Below are 21,166 nucleotides of genomic sequence, written 5' to 3'. Positions count from 1 at the left end.
TTTAGCAGGTTACTAAGAATAACAATAAGTAACAAAAATACATTTAATTTTCAGTTAAATTCAGTTTTCTTTATATAGTGCCACACATGACAGCCATGTTTAGGTGTTTTATATTGTAAGGAAAAATCCTACAATAGTAAAGAAAAAAGCAACAATCAAACAACCCCTATAAGCAGGCACTTGGTAAAAGTAGCAAAGAAAAACATTTTAAGAGGAAGAAACCTCCAGATGGACCAGGCACAGCGAGGTGCCGTCATCTGTTCAATACACCTCCCTGCAGCAGAGGGGGGAGGAAGAGGAGTAAGGCAAGTAGCTAAAGTAGCAAGAGCAATGAGGGGAGAACCAGAGAAATGTGAGATCTTTGGTAGTGAAGATGGCAGTGACAACGATGAGCCTAAGAATTTTGCCAGGAGCAGCAGGAAGAGGGCAGTGACGGTGAGGTTTGAAGGAGGGAACAAAAAAGACAGCCGGAGCCTTCCTGTGACACTTCTAAGTGTCACAGGAACTTATATACAGAAAGGCACAGTGAAATATAAGTGTTCAGTAGCCCCGGTGGAGCAAAAACAAAAATAAATACATTCATATTTTGCACAATTTAGCAACATGACAATAAAAAGCATTAAAAAGCTCATTTACAATAGTGCAGTCAAACTTCTAAGTGTCACAGTAAATTTTAGACAGAAAGGAACAGTCAAATATTATTTTTCAGTAGCAGTGGTGGAGGTGTGATAGGCCCTGTGACAGTTCCTGTCCACAATAACGCACCAAGCCACTTTGCATGCCTCATACTTGAATAGTGTGCACTTCCCACACAGCTTTCACTTCCTGTGCCCCTTTGTGGCTTTGTTTTGACCAGGTACCACTTCAACAATAGCAACTGGGACTTGTTGGTAGCTCCAGTGGGCTAGTTGTGGGGACAGCCCAAACAGAGCTCAACGATCAACTGCTTCTGGAAATCGTTGTGTGTCATTGACTGCTGCTCCAGTCTGCCACAGAGCTCCTTGCTGACCAGATAGCTGTTTGTGACAGAAATGTCTATAAAGCGATGCAGCACTGTCACGTACCACTTCCTGCTGTTTCTGCATGAAGAATAGGAGCCAATCAGCTGGTCTGACAGGTTAACTCCTTCTATAAAGTGGTTGTAGTCCTTTACAGCTGGTGACACTGGCACCTTAAGCCTTCAACCTTGCACATCCTTTTCACAGTGTCCCCCGAAAAGGCACTGTGCTGAGCTGAGCACACACTCACCTACCTTGGGTCCATCCACTTGATAAAAATAAGAGGGCCCTCTCTGATCCATCTGATTGTCCCTCCTGGAGATTTTTTTGTCAGGGCATTAACTTTGGTTTGGGGACTCCAACTCTTGTGTTCCGAAATGCTCCAAACCCCAGGTCATGAAGGTGGGGAAAAAGTGCTGGGGTGGTATAAAAGTTAGTAAATGCGATATCCAGTTACCAGGTCGTTTTTGTTTATGATTACAGCATCAAATGACAGCCCCTTCCCAGTTACCAGAGTTGACCTCGCTGTATAAGTCCACTGTGTAGCCTGTGTTGTCAGACAGCACAAAAAGTTTTATCCCTCACTTTGTTGGCTTGCTTTTTATGCATTGCTTCAGGGCAACTCTGGCTTTGGTGGAGACCACAGAGAGGTTTTGCTGTGGGTGTTATACAGCTTTGCAGGCTACACGTAAACTGTCATACAGGGGACGTAGTCTGTGCAGGCAGTCATAGGCAGTTGCCTCAAGGCGCTTTATATTGCAAGGTACACCCTACCATAATGCTTACAGAGAAAAACCCAACAATCATATTGTTGGAGTCAAATTGATAAATGTCATTGTGTTTCTTAAATTTGCAAAGTCTTAGTTCAAGCAGCAGGATCAAAGACATTCCTTTGTCTCTGACCACCTCTCCAGCCACTCTGGTGCTGGGGGAGGCTGAAGTGTTTTTATTAGGCACATCCAATCTGAAAGATCTGTTTCTTGTCTGGTAAGCTTCCTGCTTTTATGACCCTTCTGTGATCAGCAGGAGGTCACAAAAACACACTCCCATGACACAAACATGTACACACACATGCACACACACATTCTCTCACACACACACACACGTTCTTGCATATGCATACACACACACACAGGTGCTTACACGTGCACACACATACACACATAGTGCCTTGTCTTTTAGAACCATAGGGGGGGTTTAGGGAGGTGCTTGTGTAAACTGTAAACTGTAACTGTCATGGAAATAAATAGCTGCGAGGAGGGCTGCTTGTTGAAGAAGTTGGGTTGGAGATGGGTGAGGAGCGTTGAGCTCCCAGAGCTGGTTCCGACCAGCCTTCGCTTGCTAGCAAGTAAAACCCGGTTCTGTCTTGTTTTTGTCGTTAAAGAGAATAAGTCTCTAAACTAGCGAGGCCTGTGGAAGCGCAGACCCAACACATATGACCCCCTATGAGCAAGCACTTTGGCAACAGTGGGAAGGAAAAATTCCCTTTTAATAGGAAAAAACCTCCGGCAAAACCAGACTTGGAGAGGGGCGGCCATCTGCCACGACCGGTTGGTGAGAGAGAAGGAAGACAGGATAAAGACATGCTGTGGAAGAGAGACAGAGATTAATAACAAGTATGATTTAGTGCAGAGAAGTCTGTTAACACATAGTGAGTGAGAAAGACTGACTGAAGAAATACTCAATGCACCATGGGAATCCTCCAGCAGTCTAGACCTATTGCAGCATAACTAACAGAGGATTCAGGGTCATCTGATCCAGCCCTATCTACATGCTTTAGCAAAAAGAAAAGATTTAAGTCTAATCTTGAAAGTAGAGATAGTGTCTGTCTCCCAAATCCAAACTGGAAGCTGGTTCCACAGAAGAGGGGCCTGAAAACTGAAGGCTCTGCCTCCCATTCTACTTTTAAATACTCTAGGAACAACAAGTAGGCCTGCAGAGCGGGAGCGAAGTGCTCTAATAGGGTGATATGGTACTACAAGGTCATTAAGATAAGATGGGGCCTGATTATTTAAGACCTTGTATGTGAGGAGCAGGATTTTGAATTCAATTCTGGATTTAACTGGAAGCCAATGAAGGGAAGCCAAAACAGGAGAAATCTGCTCTCTCTTTCTAGTCCCTGTCAGGACTCTTGCTGCAGCATTTTGGATTAACTGAAGGCTTTTCAGGGAGTTTTTGGACATCCTGATAATAATGAATTACAGTCGTCCAGCCTGGAAGTAATAAATGCATGAACTAGTTTTTCAGCGTCACTCTGAGACAGGATATTTCTAACTTTAGAGATGTTGCACAAATGGAAGAACGCAGTCTTACATATTTGTTTAATATGTGCGTTGAAGGACATATCCTGGTCAAAAATGACTCCAAGGTTCCTCACAGTGTTACTGGAGGTCAGGGTAATGCCATCCAGAGTAAGAATCTGGTGAGATACCATATTTCTAAGATTTTCAGGGCCGAGTACAATGACCTCAGTTTGATCTGAATTAAGAAGCAGAAAGTTAGCGGCCATCCAGGTCTTTATGTCTTTAAGACATTCCTGCAGTTTAAATAATTGGTGTGTGTTATCTGGCTTCATAGATAGATAGAGCTGGGTGTCATCTGCATAGCAGTGTAAATGTATGCTATGTCTTCTAATGATACTGCCTAAGGGAAGCATGGATAATGTAAACAGAATTGGTCCTAGCACTGAACCCTGTGGAACTCCATAATTAACCTCAGTGTGTGAAGAGGACTCTTCATTTACATGCACAAACTGGAGTCTATTAGATAGATATGATACAAACCACTGCAGCGCAGTACCTGTAATACCTACAGCATGTTCTAATCGCTCTAATAGGATATTATGGTCAACAGTATCGAACGCTGCACTAAGGTCAAGAAGGACAAGCACAGAGATGAGTCCACTGTCAGAGGCCATAAGAAGATCATTTGTAACCTTCACTAAAGCTGTTTCTGTGCTGTGATGAACTCTGAAATCTGACTGAAACTCTTCAAGTAAACCATTCCTCTGCAGATGATCTGTTAGCTGTTTGACAACTACTCTTTCAAGGATGTTTGATATGAAAGGAAGGTTGGAGATTGGCCTATAATTAGCTAAGACTGCTGGGTCTAGAGATGCTTTTTGAGTAAAGGTTTAACTACAGCCACCTTGAAGGCCTGTGGTACATAGCCGATTATTAGAGATAGGTTGATCATATATAAGATCGAAGAATTAATTAATGTCAGGACTTCTTTGAGCAGTTTTGTAGGAATGGGGTCTAAAAGACACGTTGATGGTTTGGAGGAAGTAATTATTGAAGTTAACTCAGAAAGATCAATTGGAGAAAAAGAGTCTAACTTAACTTCAATGGTACTAAGAGTAGCTGTAGATAATATTACATCTGTGGGATGATTATTGGTAATTTTTCCTCTAATGATCAAAATTTTAGTTGTGAAGAAGTTCATGGGGATGGTGTTCGTTCTGTGTTGTAGCGTCCTGATGACACCCAGTTGGTGCTCCAGTGGATGATGAGAGTCAAACCTTAGATACTGATCCGTATGTGTAGGTTTACGGTACACGTCAGCTTTTAGATGTCCCCCATTACTGATGGAAATCTCACAGTCTAAGAAGGCTAACCTGACACTTTTCATATCCTCCCTGGTGAATTTGATGTGTCGGTCCACCGAGTTAATGTGATCCGTGAATTGTGGTACGTCCTGAGATTTGATTTTTACCCAGGTGTCATCCACATATCTGAACCAATGGCTTGGTGGTGTTCCAGGGTAGGATAGAAAAGCCCTCTTTTCCACTTCTTCCATGTACAAATTGGCCACGATGGGTGAAACTGGGGAGCCCATGCCACACCCATGTTTCTGCCTGTAGTACTGACCCTTGTATGTGAAGTAGGTGGAATGAAGACACAGTTCCAAAAGCAAACACACTTGGTCGATGCTGAGAGTGGTCCTGTTGCTGAGGTTGGGGTTATCCTGTAATCTCTTACGGACTACCTCCAACGCTTCCGTGACTGGGATGCAAGTGAAGAGAGATGTAACGTCGTACGAGACCATAGTTTCATCAGCCTCCATAATGACATCCCTCACCTTCTCAACAAAATCCAGGGTGTTCTGAATGTGGTGTTCAGAGCTGCTGCCCACCAGTGGTTGAGGATCAAAGCCAGAAACTTGGAGATGTTATAGGTGACAGAGTTGATCATGCAGACAATCGGTCTTAAAGGTGCACCCTGTTTATGTATTTTTGGTAAACCATACAGACTTGGTGTAGGTTCACCTGGGTATAGCCTGTGGTATGAGGTCCGGTCAATAGCCTTGTCTTGTTCTAACTGCTTCAGACAGTCTATCACCCTCTTCCTGTAGCCACTTCCTGGGTCTCGTTTCAGGGGCTCATAAGTATTTTCATCACTGAGTAGTGATAAAATTTTCTCATGATAGTCTTTCTGGTTTAGCAATACTGTGCACCTACCCTTGTCTGCCAGAAGGATGATAATGTTGTTGTCATCACTACGTGATGTGAGTGCCTTCCTCTCCTCCATGGTGATGTTGGATGCTGGGGGCTTTGCATTGCTGAGACAGGCCGAAACTTTCGTCCGTAGTTGCGCTGCTTCTGCAATATTGTTGTTCCGAATTGCTGTTTCTGTGGCTGTGATCAGCTCCACTAGCGGGATTTGTCTTAGCGTGACAGCAAAATTCAGCCATTTAGCAAGGATGCTTTTCTCTGTTTGGTCCACCCCAAAACTGGTCCACCCCAAGGATCGGGTCCCCCGACACAAACAGAGTAACATAGTGTACACTGTTAAGTGCAGGAGGATTGCCAGGATTTATACATCGAGGAAACCAAACAACCTCTGGCGAAGCGGATGGCACAACACAGAAGAGTTACCTCATCAGGCCAGGACTCTGCAGTCTATTTACACCTACAGGCCAGTGGACACTCTTTCAAGGATGAGGATGTAACATCCTGGACAGGGAGGAACGCTGGTTTGAGGGCGTAGTCAGTGAGGCCATTTACGTGAAAGTGGAAAGACCATCTCTGAATCGAGGAGGGGCCTAAGGGTACATCTTTCACCATCTTACGATGCTGTGATTGCAGCCATTCCCCAACTCTCTGTGAATGGTACTCATGGCCATTGATCAGTGGTCTTTGATCAGTGGTTGTTGATCAATGGTCATGAGAATTTGCATAATTAAGATTAAGGAACTGACCTCCCAGCCCATTGTTCCCTCAGTGGGCTGGTTTCAGTCATTATGCAAATGTACTGTTTATACGATTTGGGGAAACCTGCAGTCAGCTGAGACTGAAGAAGTCACTTGGATGAGTGACGAAACATTTCTCCCACAAAACGCTACGTCCAGATGAACAGAATCAACTTTTTGGAGTAATAGTAGTTGTTTTTTTTTAAACTTTTAAAGTAATCAAGGGTCACTTTTTATGAATTGTCTAGTATAGATGCAGCGAGAGACCAGGAAAACGCATGTAAACAAGCAAAAAATTAAAAGTAATCTGTAGGGATATTAAAGACAGATTACTTTTGGTCCGGTGGGTTCAAAGATTATCCAAAATAATGTAGATATAAAATCTAAATCTACTAATATCAGCTAACATCAGTCAGAAAAGCATCTCAGTAAGAAAAAAACTGCTACCTGAATTAAATTTTCTTAGTGAATTAATAAACCAGCTTCCACCAAATGGTGGCAGCAGTGCAAAGAGAATAAAAGACTCGTGTGTAAGATGTTACCAAAAGAAAGCTCTGACATCATATAAATTCTCATGGTTTTAGTTTAGCCCAAAATAAACGAAGCAACATTTTCTTTTAATATAGCCTCTTTACAGTTTGGACATTTTGACCTTAACATTGCTGCAAAATCACAAAATAGTAGTTTTTCTCTTGACATACGATTGACACGGAACCTGTATTGTCAGCCATATTTTGTGTTTTGGTGAAGATTTTTCGTCTTCTTGTATTGATGATGTTGTGTTTATCAATAATAAAAATTATATCATGAATTATAATGTATAATCTTGGATACAATTTTCCATAATTGACTTTTTCTGGTAATATTTAGCCACTTTTTTGGCCCAATAGAGCAACTAAGCAAAAAGTGATGTCTTGGAACTTTTCTCTTTGTAACATGGCTGGAAATTTTGGACAGGAAATCTATTCTAGAGTGTTACTTATGAGTGTTGTGATGTCTGCTCGTGTCGTGTATGTTCATTGGAGACAATGAGATAGTTTTAACTTTGGAAAGACATTTAAAAGCTAACATTATTACAGACCAATCAGATTGTTTTAAAATGGTTACCTCCCATTGCATTGTCCCCTCCCATCTCATTGTCCCCTCCCATTTGATAAAACTACATTAAGATTAATCATCTTGCAGTGAAATCTAATTTTAACTGAGGTCTGAACCAGACAATGTTGATCATATTGTGCGTAGCTCTTTTACTCACAGCTGGGCGTAAGTGTGCATCTGTGTTCAGTTTTCTCTGTGTTTCAGTAATTGTTACCTTTTACACTTGGATAAATCTAAAGGATTGTCTTTATTTTTCAGGATGCATGGATGACCAAAGCTTTGTAACAAAAAATGTTCATCTTGGAGAAGATGTGACTCTGACGTGTAGTCGCCGGTCTAACTTGTCAGGATTACTTTTTTGGATCCGAGTAGTTGCTGGAAATCTGCCTGAAGTCTTAGGGGCGACCTACACTTTTGATCATGGCACTGTTAACGGAACTCCTCGTATTACAACAAAGCAGGAAACAGGAACATTTGTTCTCCATATAATTCAGACACAGCTCAATGACACTGCCTTCTATTACTGTGAAGAAGTGATTGAACTCAAAACGACAAAGTGGAATATTACTTTCCTAAGAGTCAAAGGTAAATGACACAATATTTTCCTTATTGATGCTCAACTTTGAATTTATTTTGATTTACACATTTATTAGACTACCACTCATTGTAAGGTTTATGCCATAGCTGCCCTTAATTAACAGTACTTACTAATTATTACTAGTTATTACCAAAATGATCTTTCATGTTTCTCTGTTGAATAATGCACCAGCACGCAGAAGCATATGTTTATAATAACATATCAATATTATACTTGAATTCTTAAAAGTACTGTTTTACAAAAAAGCTGAAAATATAGTAAAGTACTTTACTATATTTTATTAAGGTACCCAATCTTATTTACTTGCATTCCTGAACAGAAGTCAGCTTAAATCAGGGTATAACAACATGAATTCAGTTTGCTGTTTGTCTAATAAATAACAATATAACTTTTGCCTTTAAACAAGTTTGTGGCAGATTGATACTCGCAAAAGCTTTGTGAGATCTCGCAAAACAAACTCGGGATCTCGCAAAACTTTTGCGGGATCCCGCAAAAGTTGAATTCCAACAATGGCGGCAGCTACTTAGTTGTAATATTACTCTTTCTGGGTCACAAAATACACTTTCAAAAATATTTTGAGGCGTGAATGTAGTTGTGTAAACGTCAGATACCTGCTCGCGGCCTCCGAAGAATGCGACTAAAACTTTTGCGAGATCTCGCAAAACTTTTGCGAGATCCCGAGTTTGTTTTGCGAGATCTCGCAAAAGTCCGTCTTAATTTTTTTTTCTCCCATGTCCCCTGCGGGGCTCCGTAGTTTTCTTGTTTTCATGATGGGTGGTAAAATACTTTTGTTAAGAATCATACATAAGTTTGAGGGACAGTTGGTGGCATAAGTTTAGCTTAATTCATGACTGCGAAAAATAACAATTCTTGCAGTGGTTTTAAATGAATTGTACATACTTTGTTTTATATTCCAGGACCAGAACCTGACATCCCCATTGTCATTCAAGAGTTGCCATCAGCTCCGATATATCAAGGAGACTCAGTAACTCTACAGTGTTCGGTCCTCTCTGACCTGCAGAAGAATACATGTCCAGAGGATGTGTACTGGTTCAGAGCAGGAATGGATGAAACATATCCCAGTGTGATTTACGTTTATAGAAGCAGTGGTGATGAATGTGAGAGGCAGTCTGATGTTCATTCTCCTCGAAAATGTGTCTACAAGTTCTCAAAGAACAATATCAGCTCTTCTGATTCTGGAAACTACTATTGTGCTGTGGCAACATGTGGACATATCATTGTTGGTAATGGAGCAAAATTGAATATTGAAGGTAACAACCTTTATCTAATATATGAATCTTCAGATCTACAAAATATTTGTAGTTTTCAGGAGGCACATTTAAGGAAATGTTTTCATAGCGATTAACCTTTCGTGTTTGATCCTTTTGTTTTTCAGACAACATTTGGTCATTTGGTGATTCTCAGGTGGTCAACACAGTTGTGTTTCTTTTGTGTGCTGTTTTGGCAATAAGTTTGATGGTTATAGCCTTACTGAGTTATGTAATCAAGAACAAGAAATATAATTGTTCGAATGGTAATGAATTTCCTGTTATATTTATCTATATTTAATTTTCAGTATATTATGAAATTCATTGCATCTGTACTCATTATTTTTTGGGTAATTTATTCCAGCTGCTGCTGCAGTGGAAACACATTCAACCATGACCACAGGCAACCAACAACAGCAGGTAGGCTGTTTAAAACTAAATTGTTGCACTGGAACATTTATGTTTTTTACATTTAATCAAGTTGTCACATTATTTCAACAGGTAATTGAAGAGCCCTTAGTTTATTCTGTGCCTAATTTTACAAAGAAGAAAGTCAGACGAAATCCAAGGAGCGGTGAAAAATCTGTCGATGGACAGAGCATCTACGCAGATGTCAGAGTTTTAGGGTATGAGTAGATACATTTACAGTTAAGGTCCTAATCAATACATTTTTATTATTGATGGCCTTTAATGTGAGAGAAATTTTGTAATAGAGTGTATTTTCCCAAGAGACATGAAACAGTCAAGTATACATTTAGGCCTAATATTTATATTAACCTGTTAACTCGATCGTATATTTGGGCCCTCTTTTTGGGATTTTGTTCTTTTGTCGTTTATTGGAGTTGAAATGTCTTTTTAGTATAAAAATGGTTGACTTTTTGGTATAACCAAGTATAAAATACAATAATTAATACATGCAATCCCAGAAAGTTTATTCTGTTCATCTGAACAGTATTCTCAGTAAGGGAAATGCTTATCAACAGTTGCATAATGACTGATACTAGTATCATTGCAATCAGTGACCATGAGAGTTTTGGATTGGCTGCAAACGCAGCAGTGTAAGGTGGTGAAAGAGGTGCCCCTGCTTGACTCATCGATGGTCATTCCTTTCTAAAACAAATGGCCTCTTTGTCTAACTAGGGTTTTTCCTACTGAGATGCTAACTAGATGCTAACTAACTTAACCTCGTAAACTACATCGCTTTATTTGTGCTATAGAACCCAATCATTGGGATAAACGGGTATTTGGCACGGTGTGTTTTGGGGTTTGAGAGTAAAATGTATTTCAGCTATACAATACTTCTGACACACAAGGATATATGACAGATATAACTGAGGGAGAATAAATTAGTACATGAACATTTTTTTAATTTTCCAAAGCGGTTGCTGACCTCTGGGATAGCCAATGGTTGTTGCTAGTACAGATCATTATGCAGCTGTACTGAATACTCCTATATGGTTGGGAAACCTGCAGCCAGTCGAAACTAATTAAGCTTTTTTTGTTGTTGTTAGCAGTAAATTTTATTTTGGACATTAAAAAACTGTTTATTTAGATTTATAGAACTGATTATTTATGTTATTGACAATAGAACAATTTTATTTACGCTTGAGATCAGCTGGCAAGTGTTTTTTTTTCTTAATTTGGTGATTTTTTTAAAGCAATAGTAATGAAATAATCTTTGGTTGCTGTTGTTTGCATTTGTTAAAATACGTTTGTATTGTTACTTAAAACCTGGGACAAAAAAAATATTATGTAATGAATTAGCTAAGGGCTATTGCATTGTGTTTATCCTGTTTTTTTTATTTTTAAGCTTTTGAGAATGTTTTAATAAATTTTTTCATTAGTTCACTACTTTTGTCTCTATGACTCCTTATTAACATCCTCTTGTCAGTTTGCTAGTTATGCTACAGTCACTACAAAACTGTGCAATGACCAAAATTACTGTGACCGCCATGTGCAATTAACTTGAAGTCTCATTGCCTTTGAAATGGTGGCTTCAGAGATGGGTTCCAGGTCTGCCAGCATGTGTAGTCAGCAACTATCTTCAGAGGGATTTGTTGCATCAAGATGGAGATAAAATGGGATTAGCTGCTGTATTCAGAAGATGGACATAACCATTATCAAATCACTCACTGATTTATCAAATCTTGTTCTGAAGCTTTAACTTCAATTTTGACTCTTAGTATTTTCTTGTTTTTGATTTCCAGCTGTTAATCTGACTGAGAAAGTGAGGGACACGACATAATAAACTATAATAAGCAACATGTCAATCAAAAGACAGCCCCGCTCTAAAGCAAAATGACAAACAGGCTGTTCTGTTCGTCATACACTTATATAGACATTCCTACTCCTTTTTTTCTCCATTCCTCTCCTCACATCCAACCAATCATGGAGGATGGATGCCCCACCCGAAGCATGGTTCTGCTGAAAGTTTCATTTTGTTAAAAGGGAGATTTTCTCCACCAAGTGCTTGCTCATAGGTGATTGTCTGATCTTTGGTGTTTTCTCTGTATTACTGTCAGGTCTTTAATGTAAAGCGACTTGAGGCAACTGTTGTGATTTGACACTATGTTAATAGAACTGAATAGAAATTGAACTGCTGTGAGGCAGACTTCCTTCAGTAAGAAAACCGTAAGAGAAAAAAAAACTATTCTCCAGCGTTAACACTTGTGAAATGGAGAAAGCTGTTAACCTATAGTCCTCAAAACAAGTGATACAGAGACTGTAAAGTTTCGGTTTACTTACAGATGCTGTGTGTGTTAAGAAAGCACATTTGGTTCAACCACAGGACTAACAGTGGAGAACGCATGCATTTTTTTTTTCATAAAAGGCTACTATGATCATGGGTGGGTATTTCCCTATTTCTCAGGAAATCAAAAATGAAAATCAAACGTGATACAAGTTAAAAAAAATAACAAAACTTTACAGAACAATTGTACAAAACCCATTGCTCCAGAAAAAAATTACGCACTGATTTACAGTTACAAATAATGTATATGTGTATAAAAAAATAAATACCTTAATACCTTTTATTGATTTTCATCGAATGCAACAAGCAAGTCATTTTAGAGTTGATATTTGAAAACAGTTAATATAGCAAATGACCTCTACCTTTTGCACAGAAGCATTATAATTCATTACTTTATTTATCTGTAAATTTCTGCAGGATCTCAACTCCTCAGAACTGTTGACTGAATATTTTACCTGTCACCTCAGCTTTTTCACTTCAGATGTATTCTCTGTTTACATAATTATTATTATGCCATATATGTTTATGAACATATTAGATTATTAAAATATTTATGCTGAAGTTTGACCTGTTTGAGCAAACCACAAAAACCTCCAAAGGCATGTTGCACAATGCAGGAAATGAAAGCAGCTACCAAGTGGCTTCTTTTGACAGTCGGGACTATCACATCAATCTCGCATCACTCACTTAAAAACCAAAGCCCACATCACAAAAAGCATCAAGATGTTGCATTTATGGATTATACTGACTCTGCTTCGTCAAGGATGTAAGTGCAATGTCCTATTTTAGCATTTTGTGGAGGTTTTACCCATTTGTCATTTTTTGTAGCAAAATAATTCAATTTGCCTTCCAATTGCAAGTAATACACTTACACTTTGCCTCTGGATATGCTGTTTCATAAGACTGATGATGTATATGCATGTACAGATTTTTTTCTTCTATTTTTCTTTCCCAAATCGACAAAATTGTGATTCTTATCTAATTGCATTTATATAATCTACATATCTGTTGTGCTTTCCTTCAGCTGCTCTACTCTCAGTGACCAATTGTCAACTTGGCAACTCAGTGAGCTTCACATGTTGGTTCCCTGATTTGGAGTATAGTAACACAAGAGTCAAGTGGTACAAACAGAACATTGGTGGCAGCCTTAAACTAATTACAACGCTGATGAAAGCTACTGAAAAGCCAACATTTGAACGAGGCTTTCCTGAGTCACGATTTGATGCAAACAGCACACAAGTAATGAGCATGCTGACCATTTTTTCGACTGTCCGAGAAGATGAAGCACTCTATCATTGTGCAGCCTCCACCTGGAGTGAAGATCGTTGGAATGCAACCTACTTGTCTCTGAATGGTAATGATGTCTTTTCATTTATTTGTTTTTAACCTTCAGTACATTCTTTATACACTTTAACCCTTTGCAGCCCTTTTTCAAGTTCCATATTATTATCATTTTTTATAGAAAACACTCAGTCAAACTACACTGTTGTTCAGTTGCCGGCAGGAAGTGATCCAGTTCAGCCAGGAGACTCAGTGACTCTCCAGTGTTCGGTCATCTCTAGTTCTGGCAACAGTTCTTGTCCTGATGAACACAGTGTCCACTGGTTTGGTGCTGGATCAGATAAATCTTTGGCGAACATCATTTACACTGATGGTAAAGGATCCGATGAATGTAACAAGAAACCTGAGTCAACCTCGTCTTCAAAAAGCTGTGTGTATCGACTCTCTAAGAACATCACCTCCTCAGATCCTGAGACTTATTATTGTGCTCTGGTCATTTGTGGGGAGGTTATTTTTGGAAATGGAACAAAACTCAATATTAGAGGTGAGTTTGACACATACTGATGATACTGTTGCTCTTAATTAGAAGTTAAAAAAATGTGATTAATTAATTTTTTTTCTTCTGTCAGAAACCAGCTTGGGGACCTTTGGCGGTTTACTGAAAGACAATACAATTCTCCTGCTGCTGTGTGCTGTGTTGGTCATAAGTGTGATTGCAATTGGTATTCTTATTTACATCATCAAGCATAACAAGTGTGACTGCAATGGTAATATTACTTATTTCATATATCTGTCACAATTACTGCCACAAATACTAATTTAATATTAATTTTGATACATTTATTTTTATTCTTTTCTAGCTTCTATTTCCCTGCAAGAAAGTATTGAAAAAAGAAACGTGAAGGTAAGATTAACTTATCAAAAACAAGTAATTATTCTTTGTTATTAACACTGACCATTTCATTTCCCCCCCTCACATTTCTCCAGAGAGAAAAGGACACATGCATTTACTCTGCTGTCATATTTACAACGATAAAAACTGACGGTGCTAGAAAAAGAAACACAAAAGCATTGGAGCGAGAAAGGATCTATGCAGCCGTCAAGGCTTTTGGAATGGATTAACCGACACTGGAAGTACTTATTTATGTTTTAAGTAAATGTTCTTATGAATGTGGCTTGACTCATCTTTGCCCTTGATGCATCCATCACTCCATGTTTGTGTTTTGTAATATACAAAGTCACTGCATCCAGAAAATAATGTAAATGTGAGCCACTTATAAACCTTGATTCATTATTTTGATGGTTTTTTGAAACTCGTAATTGAGGTTTGTGACCACTAACCACAAGACATTCATTTAGGATGAATGACAGTCATAGTCGACGATGAACAATCCACTGGGTACTACCCGTTGTAACAGACCTGTTGCAAGTGTCTTCTGAGGGTTGATGGCAGTTGGTGGTAAAATAATTCCCATTTGTGCTCACAGTAAAACTTGAGATTTTGCAACATGTTGGCTGCAGCTCTGAGGCAAAACCTTTACATTGAGAGGTGAAACTCTCCATTTACAGTATGTATCACACCTTTTCAAGTGTTTCTGTCACTTGGCAAGTAGCTAGCAAGTGTTTGCAGATAAATGGAAAAAACTAGAGACAACTGTGCTAGGAGCCAAAGCAATCATAATGAGGTTTTTTGTTGCAGCACTGTGGCAAATTTAACATGTGATTAAAGTCCCAGTTGGGTATTTTGGTTGTTTTTATTATGAATTGTACAAAACCAAGTTATGTTGCTGATTTGTCAGGCTGAACAGGAAAATGTACAAAATGAAACGAAACTTACAGGTCTGTTGCATCATCTGCTGTAAGAACATTGAACTACACATAGGAAGCTTTGATAGTATGTGTGTAGATAAAATAAAGGTTAAAAGTTAATGTCACTTTTTCCAAATTGTTTTTGATAAGGTTGTACTAATGTTATATTTGGCCGGAAGTGTGAGGTGTGAATTTTAATTAACTCCAATATAGTACATTACGGGTCAGGAGCATTACAGCCTGTAGATGGCACTAAAAGGACTATAACCATGTAACATCAAAAAACACAAAAACATCTCACCCAAAATATGACGAAGCAGCCGCAGCCATCAGTTGTTGATATGCACATTAATGCTTGCTACATGACAGACCTCAATCACTTCATTGATCGTCCACAGTTACACAAAAAAATGCAATACTGATACAGTACTGAGTTGCTGAGTGAAGTGATGTTATTACTATTAAATTGTATTTAGCCATTTATAGGAATGCATTTTAGGTTGTACAATTAATTTTACAAAAGCCACTTTATTATAAGCTAACACAACATTAGCAACATAAAAATGCGTAATGTAATGTTTTCAACAACTCACATGCTGAAATTTGTCGTAGGATTAACTTCAAATATAATAAACATTAACAACCAAATATTTGATGAAAAATAACCACCATAAAGAAATATAGGCTGTCTTTTCCTTGCAAATCCTGCTCTGCCTACTAAGACGTTTGAGACGATGCATGGTTATATGGTCTCACAGCAGAGTACACACACTCCTGTGGTGACTCTTTCATCTTGTTCTTCTTCACTCGGTTTCTTGAGGAGAAATTCAGCGCTACATAGTTTACTGCGTCTGACTCACCATCCTGTGAATAACAATTATGTAGTTTTTATTTTAGTAAAACAAAACAAAAACAAGGCTTCTGTTAACATACTTGTCAGCCTGGCTGAAGAAAACATTTAAATTGACTATGGCTGATAAAATTAACTAAATATGATGCAGTGATTATTATGAGACAACATATGATTGAAGAAAGGAGAAAAGAATTATTGCGCTTTAGCTAAGGCCTCCATCACTCAGCCTGAGAGACCAGTCAGCGACCCTAAGGCAAACTTCGATCACTCGGGTATTTCCCCGACTGTTCAGCGAGGTAAAGTGGTGTCAAAGCTAGTGCCTCACCACAAACCTCCTTGTGATCGCTTTGGTTACTTACTAAATTACTGCCTTATTTTTGCAGTCAACATGCTTTAGAAACTGCAACTTTCATGCAAATTGTGTGCTAGCATGGCTAGTGACCAAAGCAATAGAGATTGAAAATGTGATGTCATTCAGGGGTAAAACCGCAAAGGATTCTGGGAACTCGTGGCAAGAGGTACTAGCGCACGCAGGGTTTCAATTGAAATTACATTACACAGCAATACAAAGAAACACAAAAAATGAAGCTGTTGTATTATTAGCTGCAATAGCCGGTCGCATGACAGCCACGGGAAGCCGACGGGTAAAGAGATCAGTTGTTATCGGATTACGTCGTTGAAGAGAAATTGTTCGAGCCGTGTTTCCGAAGTAACAAAGAGCCGACGGATGGCCTGGATTACAGCCATTCAAAGACCAAATATAACGTCCCAGAACACTCCAGCTCACAAGTTAGTCTGCTCCAAGCATTCCCACAAAGGTCAGTGTTTTGTTGTAGTTAATACGTCATTTTTCATAACATAATTGGTGATATAGGTTACAAGCAAGTCTGGCGCTGAACAGAAATTGTCGCTATGCTCCTTTGTTTATTGTGCATAAATAGTGAATTGTCCTGACACAATATTGCGTTTCGCTTCTGTTATTACCATGGTACATTGACAAAAACATATACTTTTATTCACAGGATAAAACAGTTGTTTTGTATCACTAATTGCCCAGTACAATTACAGCATACAATATTATTGTCACTGCTACATTTCTGTAATGCGAAACAGAAATTATTTCCACTACTAATTAATTACCGTTGAGCTCAAAGGTCCTATTAATAAACGGCTAACGAATGTGTATTTATGAAGACGATTTGTGAGACTGGTAAACTTATGATACGTACGATGGTCTTTCGTTCTACACGGTGCATTTCAAGGTCCTGCACCCATCCGTCGGTAAACTGTTCCTGGGCTTGTTGCAGTGACCTGAAGTTACTGAACTTCATGAGTGTATGCACTCACTCCAAGAACCGTATAATTATAAATATGAGCGTGGTGAAAGTTGGGCAGCACGTATTTTGTCCACTCTGTGTGCTCGTAAGGGTCTAACCCTTTCACTCCTTTGATTTTTTTCCTCGTATCTTTTCTTTGACTTTTCGTCGAGTCCGTCTTTGTACGGACCGGCATTGTTCTCCTTCGTTTTGTACATAACTTTTAGGGGGGCAAAGAAAAAGCAAGAAGGTATTGGAACCGGAGAATGAACGTTTTGCGGTGCTGCAAATGCTTGCATTTGATACGGTACTTGGATTGTTTTGCCACGAGTTCCCAGCATGCAATGCGCGAAAGTCACGTGGTCTGTTAGTCTCTATTGCAAGGAGGTTTTCTTTGTGACCAGTTTCACCTTGTGTTTGCCAACAACTTCCGGCAATGACTCACAAATCAGACAGGGAATATATATTTTCCCTAGCAACCAGTGGTTTGCCACAGGGTCACCAACTGGTTTTAGGTCGATGTATCTGGGGCTCAAGTCAACTCTGCCATATTAAAATTCAGAGACAAAATGTTGAATTGTAATATGCGAAAAAGTAGAATATTTACCACGACGTTTAAATGGTCCAAAGTTGACAAGTTATTTTCTGAAATCTGAGAAGGATTGTTTGTCCCTGCTGAGAAAACCAAAGAGATTCAGAACGTCAAAGTTGGCAAAATGATTTGTGTTCTTTCTGTAATATGTCATCCTTATATTAACAATAAATCTAATTTCAAGTACAGACAGCTGAACTTGCATTTAGAGGTGAAGTATCTAGTTAAAATGGGACCTGGAGTAAAAGTTGTACTTATTGTGTGTTCAGTAAAATCACATTTCATACAAGGCAGACAACCAAATTGCTACACATTAAAATATATAGCCAAAGTAAAAATGACAGTATATAAGATCAGGTAAAATCATATAAGGTTAAAATAGCAATAGAATAAAAGAGACATAAAACTTCAAGAAATCTAAAAAGATGTCACAATGCAAAGGACAACAAATTTGTTTTTAATAAATATTAATTTAAATGTGCATGACATCTAAGCTGTGTGCACATGGAGACATAGATTAATTTCAGATACTCGATAGACCAAGAATCACCTAAAGAAGTGTCTCCAGGTTTGATGCTGTTATATATAATGAAGTAGAAGTGATCACATAGAAATTAAAATTGTCAGTTGAATATAATAATACCATTGCTATGAGTACAATAGACTGCTTTCTAATCTACATTCACTGGCAGCAAACTCAAACCACATATAAAAGTATATTCATGCATTTTCTAGCTGAACTGTAAATATTATTACAACACGATGCATGCAGGTGTTTTGTGTTTTACTGCATGGCTACAGTCTGTAGTTAATCTTACAGCTCACTAGGTTGCGTATATAATATATTTCCTCAGGATTGTGAAGATGTAGGACAAGTTGTGTGACTAGCATAAAGACTTAAGGTTCAACACATTTCACTGACCAAGTAAACTTGCTTTATTGTACATCCATGAGCATAAACCTTTCCTCAGTATGTGGTTTTATCACTTTATTTTTTCATACTCAAGTATCTGAGTCCTTCAGTGTGTAAACTATGAATAAACTATATTTTCATCCCAAGATGACAAAGTCTCAGTCATGTAATGGTCTCTTTCTTTCAAGCTCAAACTGATGCATTGCTATTTTATTTTACTCAAAAGAAAAGAAAAATGTTAAGGATATCTTAACTGGTCCCTGTTTACCAGTTCTCTGTGTTTAGTCCGCGGTATGCATGAGGAGAAACTTTCCATCAGCATAAACCGTTCAAATTCCAAGGTTAAAATGCATCTGGTTCCAAAAATTGAAGGAAAATTCTTGCAAAACACCATGGAAACATTTTAGTTACATTAAGTAATGTAATGAAATGCACGTACCTTTGCCATTTTTAAACCCTCTCTGACTTTTGCAGAAAACAAAGACGATATTCACAGTCACACTAAAGGCCAACAACACACCGAGTGCAAGGACAACCGGGTCAAGTTTTGCTTCTGGAAAAGACACACATGATATTCATGATTATTCACGCCAGATTTGGAGAAATCACAACATAAAACTTGCTGAAAAATGTTTAATGTTCACATCAAAGTCAAAGTAAACTTTCTTGTTATCTCTGCTACATACAGTCCCGTATATAGAGAGACGAGACGACGAGGCTCCAGTTCCATTCAGTGCAAAGGACAGCAATAAATATAAGAAGAGTAATAAAGAAAGAAATATACACTTTAAGACTGAGGTAAAGGTAAAAACATAAAAAATAGATATTTTTGGCTGCAAAACAATTTCTTGAGAACATTTTATTAAGTGAGTATTACAAATAGGAAATTATTTATTCTTTATAAAATGTTTAAATACATGATGCAGTAGTTATTTACCAGCCAAAGAGGCTGGAACAGCTAATAAAAATGCAGCCAATGATGATATAATTTATCACACTAGAGTTGGCCTCGTATATGTCCATATTACTGATATATAAGAAGTTTAATGCATTTATATTTCCCTTGAAAACATTTAAGATCTACCCAGTTATTGACTAAAATGTCATGATTTTAAGAGATTTAAGATCTGACATTAAAACATACTTGTCTCCACTTGAGTTCCTTCTCCAAACACGATCTCTCCACATGTGACCACTGCACAGTAGTAGATCCCAGCATCAGAGGAGCTCTGAATAGTTTTGGACAGACTGTGGACACAACGCCTTCCCTCTTGTTTTTGACTGTAGTTTCTGTGAGCGTAAATAATCGTGGCATGGGATTGTCCTGATCCCGCTCTGAACCAGTACACTCTGTGTTCATCTGGGCACTCGCTTCTGTTCTCGTTGTTGTTGGAGAAAAGTGAACACTGGAGAGTGACGGAGCTGCCTGGGTGGACTGACACTGCCTCCGGAGTTTGTTTCACGTAAACTGATCTCTGCTCACTGTGACCTGGGTTGTTCAGTAAAAAGCAGTGATAATGGAATTAAAATATTTAAAAATATAATACCAGGTTTCCTCAAAACATTTGTGATTACTAAGTGAGGTAGAAAAAAAGGAACATATCACATAGTTTACCATTTACAGCCAAGTAGACGCTTGTATTAAAGGTCTGTGAATAAGCTGATCCATACTGACAGAAATATGTTGCTTCATCCTCTTTTTGGACATTTCTCATGGAGAGAAAATACAAAGACTGCCCCTCTGATACTGTGAAACGACCGTTGTTAAATTCTTCGCTCAGTGTTTGTTTTGTGTAAGATCCTGTAGCAACTGTCTGGATGATATATCCAGGAGATTGCTTAAACCAGTGAACAAATTTGCCGTCCTTCTCTGTAACCGGACACTGCAAAGTAACATTTTTACCAACTTCAACTTCAATCAAAGGGATCTGGTGGGCAGCCTCTGCGCTTTGACTCAGAGCTGAAGAAACAAGACAAAAAGAGACAAAACCAGTAAACATTACAAATCTTCCCTCTTAAACAGTATTGTCTTTACATTATACTGCACCTGTTACAATCTGTGTAAACAACACTAGATCATCTTGTACTTACCTATTGTAGTAAAAAGAATCAAAGCAGTCTGTACTCCAATCATTGTGGTGAAACACGCTTGTGTTGCACGGTTGGTGCCTTCCTACCTAAATGAAGGTTTACTCACAAGATCATCAAAGTGTACAAAGTGGAAATCATCATGATTGGCTGAAACACAGAAAATGCACTCCTCCAATGTTCAGCAAATCCATGATCCATTTTGAGTGACTCTTAGACACATATGTACCATTAGCTCGTGTTTTCTTTTATTTTGTCAGTTGTGACATGATAAGGTTGCAACTTAGATTTTGTTTATTGTGACAGTGATCATCATAATGTTGTTTAACCCTGACTGCAACATTTTCAGTAGTGCTGTTGTCATGATTCGGCTGTGTGGCAGGCAGGAAGTGGACCCAAACGCAGGAAGTACA

The 21,166-nt window shown here is 38.5% G+C and overlaps 3 protein-coding genes across 3 annotated transcripts; 2 read left to right on the top strand and 1 right to left on the bottom strand.

The window, feature by feature from the left end:
• Positions 1-7,549: 7,549 nt before the first annotated feature.
• Positions 7,550-9,948, top strand: LOC148106052 (uncharacterized). Its single transcript, XM_087852348.1, has 5 exons — positions 7,550-7,871; positions 8,802-9,155; positions 9,281-9,418; positions 9,517-9,572; positions 9,654-9,948. The coding sequence occupies exons 1-5, from the start codon at positions 7,550-7,552 to the stop codon at positions 9,786-9,788; spliced, it is 1,005 nt and encodes a 334-aa protein (XP_087708474.1). The 3' UTR covers positions 9,789-9,948.
• Positions 9,949-12,616: 2,668 nt separating this feature from the next.
• LOC148106051 (uncharacterized) lies at positions 12,617-14,304 on the top strand. Its single transcript, XM_087846107.1, has 6 exons — positions 12,617-12,667; positions 12,926-13,255; positions 13,364-13,726; positions 13,812-13,949; positions 14,043-14,086; positions 14,170-14,304. The coding sequence occupies exons 1-6, from the start codon at positions 12,625-12,627 to the stop codon at positions 14,302-14,304; spliced, it is 1,053 nt and encodes a 350-aa protein (XP_087702233.1). The 5' UTR covers positions 12,617-12,624.
• Positions 14,305-15,699: 1,395 nt separating this feature from the next.
• Positions 15,700-20,799, bottom strand: LOC102794975 (immunoglobulin kappa light chain-like). The gene is made up of 6 exons (XM_087846119.1): positions 20,757-20,799; positions 20,281-20,625; positions 19,810-20,154; positions 19,105-19,218; positions 17,768-17,835; positions 15,700-15,855 (listed from the first exon to the last, which is right to left on the bottom strand). Exons 1-6 carry the CDS (start codon positions 20,797-20,799, stop codon positions 15,709-15,711), a joined length of 1,062 nt encoding a protein of 353 aa, XP_087702245.1. The 3' UTR covers positions 15,700-15,708.
• Between the last annotated feature and the right edge of the window lie 367 nt (positions 20,800-21,166).

This window comes from Neolamprologus brichardi, chromosome 2 (genome assembly GCF_056152115.1).
Source record: "Neolamprologus brichardi isolate AB-2024 chromosome 2, ASM5615211v1, whole genome shotgun sequence".
NCBI classification, from domain to species: Eukaryota; Metazoa; Chordata; class Actinopteri; order Cichliformes; family Cichlidae; genus Neolamprologus; species Neolamprologus brichardi.
The sequence above is the reverse complement of the archived record's forward strand: the minus strand, read 5'-3'. Positions and strand labels throughout refer to the sequence as shown.

Excerpts from the sequence above, each read along its gene's own strand:
- LOC148106052 (XM_087852348.1), top strand. The coding sequence starts at position 7,550 with ATGGATGACCAAAGCTTTGTAACAAAAAATGTTCATCTTGGAGAAGAT. Across the intron at positions 7,872-8,801 it reads TACTTTCCTAAGAGTCAAAG|GACCAGAACCTGACATCCCC; the intron begins GTAAATGACACA and ends TTTATATTCCAG. Across the intron at positions 9,156-9,280 it reads AGCAAAATTGAATATTGAAG|ACAACATTTGGTCATTTGGT; the intron begins GTAACAACCTTT and ends TTTGTTTTTCAG.
- LOC102794975 (XM_087846119.1), bottom strand. The coding sequence starts at position 20,799 with ATGATTGGAGTACAGACTGCTTTGATTCTTTTTACTACAATAG. Across the intron at positions 19,219-19,809 it reads AGGAACTCAAGTGGAGACAA|AAGCAAAACTTGACCCGGTT; the intron begins GTATGTTTTAAT and ends TGTCTTTTCCAG. Across the intron at positions 15,856-17,767 it reads TGGACCATTTAAACGTCGTG|GATGGTGAGTCAGACGCAGT; the intron begins GTAAATATTCTA and ends TGTTATTCACAG.
- LOC148106051 (XM_087846107.1), top strand. The coding sequence starts at position 12,625 with ATGTTGCATTTATGGATTATACTGACTCTGCTTCGTCAAGGAT. Across the intron at positions 13,256-13,363 it reads AACCTACTTGTCTCTGAATG|AAAACACTCAGTCAAACTAC; the intron begins GTAATGATGTCT and ends CATTTTTTATAG. Across the intron at positions 13,727-13,811 it reads AACAAAACTCAATATTAGAG|AAACCAGCTTGGGGACCTTT; the intron begins GTGAGTTTGACA and ends TTCTTCTGTCAG.